This window comes from Eriocheir sinensis, chromosome 36 (assembly GCF_024679095.1).
Source record: "Eriocheir sinensis breed Jianghai 21 chromosome 36, ASM2467909v1, whole genome shotgun sequence".
Lineage (NCBI taxonomy): Eukaryota > Metazoa > Arthropoda > Malacostraca > Decapoda > Varunidae > Eriocheir > Eriocheir sinensis.
Genome location: NC_066544.1, coordinates 1,965,446 through 1,977,968, shown reverse-complemented (window position 1 = coordinate 1,977,968; position 12,523 = coordinate 1,965,446). Strand labels below are relative to the sequence as shown.

The 12,523-nt window shown below is 43.3% G+C and overlaps 1 protein-coding gene across 1 annotated transcript in view; it reads left to right on the top strand.

Moving 5' to 3' along the window:
* LOC127007617 (lysosomal-trafficking regulator-like) overlaps nucleotides 1–12,523 on the top strand; it is a gene marked incomplete at its 3' end in the record, with an annotated part of 247,223 nt that overhangs the window by 210,212 nt on the left and 24,488 nt on the right. The window contains 3 exon segments of the mRNA XM_050878758.1: nucleotides 5–226; nucleotides 11,811–11,923; nucleotides 12,266–12,486. Of these exon segments, the coding sequence (XP_050734715.1) occupies nucleotides 5–226; nucleotides 11,811–11,923; nucleotides 12,266–12,486 (556 nt within the window).

The window sequence follows — 12,523 nt, the reverse complement described above, 5'->3', positions numbered from 1 at the left end:
ACAGACTCATGACTAAGAACACTCAAGCATATGAGGCAGTGGCTCAGGAGTGCAGCCGCCTGACCCGCAGTGTGGTGGACCGGCAGAATGTGGAGCGCAAGTTGGTGTTGGGTGGCATTAAACATGCACAGTGCCGTCATGTCCACCTCACACACCGCTGGAGGGACCTTGTGGAGACTCTAACCCATGAGCGTGCCACCTGGCACTTCTCACATTCTTACCCAAGGTGATTTATTGATGCAAAAGTAGGGAAAGATGTTTCTCCATTTTCAACTTATGCCACCCGTCATTGTCATCCCAGTCAGGAAGGATGTAAGTTTGAGTCATGATTCTTACCTACATTTTGTCTTACACATTCTTAGAACACTAAAGTTTTCTTCTATAAAATTCTGACAACTTCTGTCACTACGTCTGATGTAGTGTTCCCTCTTAACCCCTTCAACACGAGGACGTGTATACTGCATCCTTGCGTGCCCTGTACCATATCCAAGGACGTGTATACTGCATCCTTGCGTGCCCTGTACCATATCCAAGGACGTGTATACTGCATCCTTGCGTGCCTTGTACCATATCCAAGGACGTGTATACTGCGTCCTGGCTCGCTTTAGCCAGCACATGAATTATTTCTTCCCAGATATTGTACGATAGTTTTTAGGATGTAGGTCGTTTGTGATACGGTGTCTTATTTGACTTTCATCGGTATTATTGGAACATAAGTGTGTCTTACATGCATTTGTACTTCACAGTAACAATAAATTCTGACAGAAAATAACAAAAATAATGAGAAAGAAATTATATATATGTATGTGTGTGGAGTTCCTCTTCCCTCAAGTTGCCAAGTGGCTGGCTAGTGCATTGTCTCACCACCACCTCGGCTCTGGGGCCTTGAGCTTCTTGGCAGGAGCTGCAGCCTTCCCTCCCTGCCTCCCCCTAACACCCATCTCACTATCTCTGTTTTCTTTCTTCCTTCCTACCTCCTCCCTGCAGTGTGTGTGTGTGTGTGTGAGTGTGTGTGTGTGTGAGAGAGAGAGAGATCAACAAGTTACAGCTTGATTCCACTGACACCGTGACCAAAGTGCTTATCTCCCTCTCCCTGTACCTCAATCCCTCCCATCTATGTGTGTGTGTGTGTGTGTGTGTATTTACCTAGTTGTAGTTTTACAGGGCCTGGGCTTTACGCTCATGTGGTCCCGTCTCCATGTCTGTATTTATCCAACTTTTCCTTAAAGCTTTGCACACTCCTTGCCGATACTACATCCTCACTCAGTCTGTTCCAAACCTCTATATTTCTTTATGTCTCAAGCATCTTCCCTTCCTCAATTTTTTACTGTGTCCTCTGGTGTTCCTGGTGGTAATTTTTTCTTTTAGTAGTAACTCCTCGTTGTCTACTTCTTCCATTTTGCTCAAGCCCGTCATGGCGCAGGCAACTGTTCATAGTAGCGCTATTATAATTGGCTCATGCTGCCTCCCGGAGCTCACTTTTCTTCCTTCTTTATTGTATCCCTTGTTATCTCAAAATACTTACCTTGGAAAAAGGAAGAAAACAGGAAGAGAGAACAGGTCGTTTTAAAGCCACAGATGAAGCCTTATGATTGGCAGAGCTCTGAAAACACGCTCACCCGGCCAGCGGCCTCGCTGCCTTGGGGCAGTGTCACACTGGCCGTTTTCCTCTAACCATTGTGGCTACTGGCAACGCCCATGCGCCCATCCAGGAGCAAGTTGTCAGTTGTCTGTAACCTGGTGTCACACTGGGCCTTTTTCTTCCCACCGCGTTGGCGGTAGCTTGGGCGTCACACACGGCCAAGGTCTGTTGCCCGTATCCACATCCACAACGTAAACAAAGCACTTGCCCTGTATTGACATGGCGTCGTCTGCTAAAGTAAGGGATGTCGCGGTTTGTGCTGCTATTACTCAAGCTATGGACTTGTTGCTGCAATTAAATGGCAGGAAGAAGCTGTTGTGGGTGTGGTGTGGCTGTGGTTCCTCCATGCCAGTTCTCATTGTCGCCATTGCGCGTGAGAGGCCAACCCACCCATCTAGACTCCAACCACATAAACACGTGGATCGAGTAACAACAAAGACACACACACACGCATGCACACACCAGACTCATCATGAACTATGGCAGATGTTTCTCACAAACAAAAATGGGTTTGCCATTTCCTAGAGTGGTTCATACAAACCAAACACCCAATGGCAAGAAGAGAGCAGTGTTAAAGACAACTGCTCTCTTCTTGCCAAGAGCTAGGTTTGGTTCATGTGAGCCACTCACCAAATACGTTCTAACATACTCAAGAAATAGTGAAGTCGTTTCTGCTCGTCAGAAACATCTGTAATGGTTCCTAATGAGTCGTGTGTGTGTGTGTGTGTGTTTGTTTGTTATTCGATCCATGTGTTTATGTGATTGAGTCAAGATGGGTGGATTGGCCGCGCACGCTCAGTGGTGACAATGAAAACTGGCATGGAGGAACCACAGACACGCCACACCCACAACTGTTTCTTCCTTCCATTTAACTGCAGCAACAAGTCCATAACTTGGGTAATGGCAGCACAAGCCGCAACAGCCCTTACTTTAGCAGACGACGCCATGTTGATACAGGGCAAGTGCTTTGTTTACGTTGTGGATGTGGATACGGGCAACCGATCTTGGCCGTGTGTGATGCACACCAGGAACAGTTGGAGTTGCTGGTTGCCACTGCCGCCAACACATTGGGAAGAAAAAAGCCGTGTGTGACACCAGCTTACGGATAACCGTGAACTCGCTCTCGGTTGAGCGTACGGGCGCGTTGACCGTAGCCCCAACAGTTGGACGAAAACGGCCATTGTGACACCGCCTTAACCCTTAAACTGCGGAGGACTAAATGCCGGATATTTTTCCTTCGCGAGTTAATATTAACATTATAATAAAAAGCGAAAATATAAATCTAATAGTATGTCATCAATGAGAAAAATGTAATTTGATGTATTACAGCAGTTCAGAGTGGTACATGAATAATTAGAGCAAATAATAGGCCCTAAAAATTTGCGCACCTTCCAAAGTGCGAGAAAAATGTGACATGTCGGGTAGAATGAGGTGGAGCGGGTGGAAGCGGTGGACATCTGCCCGCGCGGCTTCTCTCTCTCTCTCTCTCTCTCTCTCTCTCTCTCTCTCTCTCTCTCTCTCTCTCTCTCTCTCTCTCTCTCTCTCTCTCTCTCTCTCTCTCTCTCTCTCTCTCTCTCTCTCTCTCTCTCTCTCTCTCTCTCTCTCTCTCTCTCTCTCTCTCTCTCCGGGCTGGGCCACATATAATAATTCTTACTGCGATAAAGATAAACGTTCAACAAAATACAGATGTTTTTACACACACACACACACACACACACACACACACACACACACTCTCTCTCTCTCTCTCTCTCTCTCTCTCTCTCTCTCTCTCTCTCTCTCTCTCTCTCTCTCTCTCTCTCTCTCTCTCTCTCTCTCTCTCTCTCTCTCTCCTGCCTATCAAACCTATTAACCTTTTATAACGACCTCTTCACTGTTTATGACGTAACCAAATCACTGGACGTAGTCTATCTTGATTTCCAGAAAGCGTTTGATAAAGTCCCGCATCATAAATTACTTTACAAATTAAAGCAAATAGGTATTGACGGTCAAGTAAACCAATGGATCGCGAATTGGTTGAGCAACAGACAACAAAGAGTAGTGATCGACGGATTTAACTCAGAGTGGGCGCCTGTCACTAGTGGCGTCCCTCAGGGCTCGGTCCTTGGCCCAGTGCTCTTCATTATTTACATCAACGACGTGGATGTTGGACTCAATAACCGCATTAGTAAATTTGCAGACGACACAAAGATTGGCAACTCGGTTCTCACTGACGAAGACAGGCAAAGCCTCCAAGAGGATTTGCACAAAATTTCAACAGTGGGATAGGTGGGAGATGCCCTTTAACGTAGACAAGTGCCAGGTCCTTCAAGTTGGAACGAGGAATAAGAAGTTCGAATACGAAATGCGCGTTAAACTCAAAAGCGTTCAATCGTCAAAGACTTGGGGTCAAAATCGCGTCAAACCTCAAATTCTCACAGCAATGCATCGATGCAGCAAATAAAAGCGAACAGAATGTTGGGCTTCATTAAAAGAAACTTTGTATTCAAGAATAAAGATGTAATACTCCCGCTCTACAACAGTTTAGTCAGACCCACTTGGAATATGCGGTACAGTTTTGGTCTCCCCACCATGCAAGGATATTGCTAAATTAGAAGGTGTTCAGCGTCGAACATGAAATGATCCCTTCCTTGCGCAACAAATCCTACGAAGAAAGGCTTTCTACCCTTAACATGTTCTCTCTTGAGAAACGTCGCCTCCGAGGAAAACTGATCGAATGTTTTAAAATACTTAATGGTTTCACGAATGTAGACAGATCAACATTGTTTATGATCGATGACACTTTGCGCACGAGGAACAATGGCGTAAAACTCAGATGTAGACAAGTAAATTCAGACTGCACCAAATTTTTCTTCACCAACGTTGTAGTGCGAGAATGGAATAAGCTTCCACCGTCAGTGGTCCAGTGTAACACGATTGACTCCTTCAAAAATAAGCTCGACCGTCACTTCCTTCAACTTAATATCAACTAGAGTAGAAATGCAACGTTTTGGAGTCTTCTGATTAATGTAAAATCACTTAGGTTTAAGGACAGACCACCAAGTCTGGACCATGGGGTCTGTGTGGCCTGATTTTCTATGTAAATCTATGTAAATCTCTCTCTCTCTCAGGTAATGAACTATAATGATGTAAAAAAAATCTGATTTACACCATGGACCAAGACAACCGGGGCTTTCCGCACACACACACACACACACACACACACACCTGTGTGCCAAGAGGCTTACTGTTACGTATTATATCCAAGTTATAATGAATTACACATGACATAATTTCTTCCTCCAAGTTTCAGCTTTATGTAAACATTCAAAACTTGTAATCTAGTCTGTCTTTACAACCTCCATTTTCTCTTCCACTACCACGTTTTCTATTATGTTTGGGTAGATTACTACCCGCCGGGTCAGGAGAGTTTCCAGATGCCTCCTACATTTCCACAAACACTCGAATGAGGGCTTTATCATAGAATTTCAGGCTCTGGTGAAGGTATGACTAAGTTGCCAGCGATCACGAGAACACATTTGAAAGGAAGTGCACCAGGAAAATTCAAAACATACGGCGTGAAAATTCATGATTACATAATCGATCACAGCGTCATGGGATCGGAGAGGCTTGATTATATAAGCGATTGCAGCGATTTAAGGGTTAAGGCAGTGAAGCCGCTGATAGGGTGAGTGTCGGCGATGACGTCATCGGACTCCCAGTGAATCACAAGCATGTTTTCAGAACTGTCAACCAATCATAAGGCAGCCGCCTTCAATCGTGGCTTCAAAACGACCCATTCTCTCTCTCTCTCTCTCTCTCTCTCTCTCTCTCTCTCTCTCTCTCTCTCTCTCTCTCTCTCTCTCTCTCTCTCTCTCTCTCTCTCTCTTGCCATAGCCACAATGTTTGGAGTAAAACGTCCAGTGTGATACTACCTTTAAAGGTAGCGTGCGTGACGCCAATGGTAAGTAGACGTGACCCGTACATGTCAAAGCAGCACGAAACTCAGGGTGATAATGCGCGAAAGTCGGGATGGTAAGAATTTAGGACTAACCGCGAAACTCAGATAGTGCGAAACTCGAGAGGGTACTGTAGTTTCTTTATGTGTTTCTTCTTATGGGGAGACCACACTGCCTCTGCATATTCAAACTTTGGTCTGATCATAGTGGTAATTAATTTTTTCATCATATCCTTATCCATGTAGTGGAATGCTATTCCTATATTTCTCACCATGTTATACGTATCACCGAATATCCGATTAACATGACTCTCTGGCTGTTTGTTATCTTGCATTGTTACTCTCAGATCTCTCTTCGTGTACTTTCTTTAGTATTTCACCATCTCCCATTTTATGTGTCCATTTTGGTCTTCCTTCACTTTTTCCCATTTCCATAACATGACATTTCTTCATATTGAATTTCATTTACCTAGTTGTATTTACCTAGTTGTGAAATACAGGAAAAGAGTCGTAATAGGCTCGTGCTCTCCTGTCTCCATAACGCTTATTATCCAGTTTGGCTTTAAACTCATTAATCGTTTTTACACACACAGTCTCTTCATCAAGTCCGTTCCATGTTGTTATGCTTCTGTATGGAAAACTGTATTTCTTGATGTCTCTCCTACAGTCGCTCTTCTTCAATTTCTTACTATTCCCACTTGTCACACTCCTGTCACATACCACTAAGTCTTCCCTGTCCAATTTCTCCAATCCCTCCTGTATCCTGTTTAATGCTATTAGGTCCCCTCTCTCCTCCTCTCCAGTGTTGTTAGTCCTGATTTCTCCAGTCTTTCTTCATAAGTATGTTCTCTCAGAGTTTCCGGTAATTTAGTCGCTGCTCTTTGTATTCTTTCCAACTTTCTAATTTCTTTCTTCAATCTAGGTGACCACACTAGTACTGCATATTCCAGTCTTGGACGTACCATCGATGTTATTAGTTTCTTCACCATTTCTTCATCTAAATATGTAAATGCTGCTTTTATGTTTCTAAGAAGATTGTATGTTTCCCCAGTTCATCATCATCATCATTTCATCGAAGCCTGCTCCTAGGAGCTCCCACCAGGGGATGGCCACGGCAGAAAAGCTTCCAACTTTCTCTATCCAGACACTCCCTCCTTGCCTGCTCAAAGTTTCTCAAAGATCTTTCCCCCCTCTCCCTAACGTACTCTTGCACCCTATCCCTCCATTTCACTGGAGGTCGTCCTCTAGCATTCCTTCCCTCTATCTCACTCACATACACCCTTCTGGTCATCTTACTCTCCTCCATTCGCTCCATGTACCCAAACCACTTCAAGGTCTGTCGCTTCACTTCTTCCACCACTCCACACTTCTTCCCTTCACCCCTGTGACACATTCCAAAACGCTTGTACACACTTTCATTACTCATTCCATCCATTCTACTCACACCACAAGCACTCCTCAAATAACTCATTTCCACTGCCTGCACTCTAGACCTCTGACTTTCATTCCAGGCCCACATTTCACTTGCATATGTGAGGGTTGGTACTGTTATTGTATTTCTCAAATCCCCCTTTACTTCCATGCTCACACTTCTGCCACACGTCTGCCATTCATGATTCGTCCCAAAGACCCTACCACCCTTCTTCCTTGCAATGCCCTTTCTCTTATATCACCCTCCGTACCACCATGCTTACACATAACTGATCCAAGGTACTTAAACTCATTGACCTCCTCCATTTCTTCACCATTCAAAATTATTTTGCATTCTTTTTCACATTCAATTCCCACTCCATATGGGCATACAAAATCTACAACCTCACTTCTACACAAACCATCACTTTACTTTTGTTGACATTTACTTTCAGCTTTCTCCTTTTACATACACTATCAAAAACACTGACCAAATTTTGTAGGTCACTTTCATTTCCCCAGTTATCCGATTTATATGCTTTCCAAAGGATAACTTGTCAGTTATTGTCACTCCCTGATCTTTTTCCTTTGTTTTTTTTCATGATTCTTTCATTACTCAGAGAATAGTTCCTCGATATTTATCTACTGCTCTTACCAAACTCCATCACGCTACACTTCTCAGTATTGAATGTCATTTCCCATTTTCGTGACCATTCGCTTATTCTGTCGAGATCCTGGCTTAGGGCTACACAGTCTTCTTCATTAGCCACCCTCCTCAATATTTTAGCATCATCAGCAAACATATTCATATAGCTTGTCACCCCTTCTGTCATGTCATTTATATATATTGCAAACATAATCGGAGCCAACACTGATCCTTGGGAGACTCCACTAGTCACTTCCATCCAACTTGATTTATTATTCCTAATTACTGTTCTCATTTCTTTCTTTGTTTAAAAGTCTATAATCCAATCCAACATTGAACCTCCCAGACCCCCAACATGATTGAGTTTCCATATTAATCTCTTGTGGGGCACTTTGTCAAATGCTTTCTTTAAGTCCAAATACACGCAATCCGCCCAACCGTCCCTCTCCTCTACTATATCAATTACTCTTGAATAGAAGCTGATCAGATTAGTTACACAAGATCATCCTCCTGTGAATCCGAATTGACTATTTGTTAATATACTGTTGTTTTCTAAATATTCCACCCATCTGTTTTTTTATAATTTTCTTACACGTCTTGGCTACTATGCTTGTTAATGACACTGGCCTATAGTTCAACGGATCTTCTTTAATTCCTCCTTTATATATTGGGACTATGTTAGCCTGTTTCCAGTCCATTGATACCTTCCCTTGTGATAGTGAGACATTAACCCCTTAGGGACACCCATCCCGTCTGCGGCGTAACCACGAACCCGCAAGTACCACCACCTCTATTACCAAGCCTCAAGATAACAAAAGTCCTTAGTTTCAATGCGCGTAGCCTAAGACAGAACACCCCAATAATCATCATTATCCTCTACGGGGCTGGGGGTGACGAGCAGGGTGGGGTTGTCCTCTACGGGGCCGGGGGTGACGGGTGAGGTGGGGTGGTCCTCTACAGGGCCGGGGGTGCGGGTGGGGCGGGGCAGCGGCGGGGGCAGTCCTCTATGGGGCCTGGGGTGATTGGTGGGGCGGGGCGGTGGCGGGGGCGGTCCTCTACTGGGCCTGGGGTGACGAGTGTTTACAATGATACCATGGTTTGGCTGTGTAAGGTGTTAGCGCCAAAAACAACAACGGCCATCTTGTATCTACACCATCGTGTGGGAGTGTAGAAAAGAGGAAATTCAGGGTGTTACATAAGGATGACTGAATGGTCAGCATGCAGGTGTGGTGAACCAGAGGACCGAGGTTCGAGCCCCATGCTGACAATTTTCAACCATTGTTGAGTGGGTGTTACTTATGTGGAGTTGCATCCTGTAGCCCAGCAAATACTGTATTTGGTTCTAGGTTAATCCAAAAGTTCACACATATAGCCCTGTTCCGTGATCCCTGGTTCATTTGTTCAGTAATTTTTTATTATTAGTTAACTGGTGTAACTGCTTTTTAAATCCCTACACAATATTCAGAATAATTTTTATATAGCTTTCCCAATCTTATTTGAAGGTCTTGGGCACATAATCCTGATGTATTCATGAGACTTTCTTGAGAAAGATGTTAAAGCTAATCAGTGCATATGTTTCATGGAAAGTTATGCTTCCTCTCCTCCCATTGCCGTATTCAGCTATGGGAAGTGCATTATGATCAATTACTGAGTATTTGTATTTTTTCATTATTACCATCACAACCCTGTCAACATGATTTTTGTAGCAAGCAAGCAATGCAAAGTTCTACTGCAATGATTACCCCTAACTTCCTCTCAAGAAACTCTCACGAAAACATTAGGATTATGCGCCCAAAACCCTCAAAGAAGACTGGGGAGGCTAAAAATTTTCTTTACTGCTGTGTGGGAGGTTAAAAGTGTAGTTAGACTAACTAACTGAAATGCAAAATTGATGAGAAATTTACCACGGATCATGAAACAGGTATGTGTAAAATAGTCATGTGTCGGATATCCGCATCCGCATCTGCAGAACATCCGCATAATTTCTCACATCCGCATCTGCATCCGCATTTGTACTGAAGTAAATATCTGCATCTGCATCCGCACCACACACAATGAGGATGTGGCGGATATACTTTAAACATTACAGAGTCACAGACTCAGTGCAGAGCGTTTGCGAAGTTGAAGAAAATTAATTAATGCATAGGCTATTTACCTAATTATCTACTAAAATTACGCCATGTATTCATTTTCTTTCAAATTTACCCAACCTAATGTGTCGAAAGTTTTACGGAAGGGTAGAAGGAGGGAGATAATTTTACCGTACATAGTGACTATGTGGTATGTATGTTTCATATGAATTTGTAAAGTATGTATGTCTTTACTGTGTAATAATACTGTATGTACTCTATGTAATATTGTATAGGTATGAATTGATGCAGCCTGCCTAGCAAGGAGAGAGAGAGAGAGAGAGAGAGATTGTGTGTGGGCACCCGCTAATTTTTTGTTGGTCTGCAATTCACAATTCTGTTAACCCCTTCACTCCAGTGACGCTGACGTCGGCGTCTGACAGCGTCACCGTATGGAAAGGGTTAGTCCTCTTCTAAACCTCATAATCCTCTTCCATTTCTTCTTAATTCTCTTCTAAACCTCTCAAGAGGAAATGAAAGAGGATTAAGAGGAATTTAGAGGAGGATAGAGAGGTTTAGAGGATTAATCCTCTTCCATTTCCTCTTGACCTCTCCATACTGTGGCCTTGACGTCTGCATCACGGATGGAAAGGTTAACTCTGTTGGGTATTCAGCTAATCACTAATCCATAAATTTTCCTTCTTCACCGGTCCGCTATAGCAAATCCGCTAATGCTAACGCTAATATTTTTTTTAGTCCACTAATGAAGTCATAACAGTCCGCTAACCATTTTTAGTCCACTAACAGCAAAATACAAAATCCTCCTTCTGTCACAGCCATTTCCCCTTCAAGAGGTGCATATTTCCATTGACAGACACCTACTGTGCAATATTATCATGAGTAAGGGATGACCTCTTGGGCCTGAGGACGTCAGAGCACAAGCTGAACAATCTCTCTACAGCTGCGGAGGAGGGGACAAGGGTGTTGAACTTGAAGTGAAATCCAGGACGTTTTAATAAAATAAAAAAACATTTTCCATGACACTGCATGAAATCCGGGACATTTCCGGGACAATGTTATTTCCGGAGTGAACCATTAAAATCTGGGACTGTTCCAGAAAATCCGGGATGTCTGGCCGTCCTAACTTAAAAGTTTCTCCACTTTCAAGAATATTCTTGAAGTTCCCAGAAACTTCATTGTTGGTGGTTTTGAAAGTTTGCGTCAGCAGACTATAATTTTGGCATTCCGCTAACTGCAAATTACTATAAACACTCACCTGCTCAACAACGGGCTGGGCCGACCATCAGGCCCCACCAGTGAAAAACCCTAATGGCGCAATAGGCTGCGACGTAAAAAAAAAATACCACGTATTCATAATTATGGTAATTCACTATATACTGCATATATTGTGAATTACCAAAATTCTGAACACATCTTCATCCGCATCCGTGAGGACGTCATAATTTCATATCCGCATCCACATCCACATCTGCAATATTATAAAATCTGATATCCGCATCCGCATCTGCAAAATATGAACATATGACATCCGCATACACATCCACATCCACGTATCTCTGAAATCTGATATCCGATACATCTCTAGTGTAAAACTTGTAGACAGAGTCAGTCTTCGGACTTGCCACCTTTCTTTTATGAGACAAGTAAGCAATTGTTTGCTTTCTCTGCAGATCATTTACTGAATTTTCAAGGTGGGCTTCAATAGGAGAGTGACAAGTGTATTCGTCAGAAACTAATGTTGTCACACGAAAACTTCAACAGATGATGTTATTCAACCATGTGTGACCTGCCTCTCTGGCATGAAAATTATGTAACATCACTACTCTCATCTCTTTCTCATGTATATTCTTCATCTTTCTGGTGGTTTTCCTACCACCTCCATCCCACCTGTTTGACTTATACACCCTCTTCACAAACTCATTATAATACTGCATTCTGATACTTGTAGTACTTTCTTTTGCTCTTAAGTTCCTTTACATTCCTCACAACTACAAATATTTGGCCATCCATTTCCTGTAAATGTAAAAAGTAAATTAAAGTAAATTGTCGGAACAAAGTAATGTTATTTCATTGCCTTCTGTCCAGATCATGGCAACTAGACCAGACGGAGGGGCCGCTCAGGATTCGAAAGAGGCTTTCCCGCGGCCGCCTCCACATCAGCTCCCGGTACCTAATGCCTGAGTACCGTCAGAAGATTGGTGGGTCTTTGTAATTGTTTCCCCTAAAATAAATAATGATAATAATAACTGCAGCAACATTAACATTATATTCTGACACAATTATGAAGTCCTTTTGGGTTGGGCTCCAACTCACTGTTGTGTGCTCCACAGACAGGAAAAATAACTTATTTACAGTGACAGAGGTGGAGGTAATGGCTGTCTTTAGTCCAATAATTAAGGCTAGGTTTAGCAGCATTATGGCCAGTGGATTCCCAGAATGGGCTCTTCCCTAACGGACTTCATAGCCGAGTCTGACAATTGTAATAACACTACTGTTAACACCACCAACTAGAAATTCTTTTCTTCTTCCATCCCATACAGAGGTTGAGAGTCAGCCATCCCCACTGGAGACTGTCCTTCAGGGGTCAGCAACAGAGGCCCAGATGGCAGTGATGATTGAGCGGCTTAATGCAAGTGAGCGCATCATCCACATGAGCAGTGCCTCAGTGGTGTCACCAGGCATGGAGCAGTGTGGCGAGATCTTGGTCAGTCGCACTGCCATGTACTTTGTTGGCGAAAAGGTCACCATTGATATGAACCAGGTGAGGGGAGACTAGCCATTGAGTAGTGGTATGCACT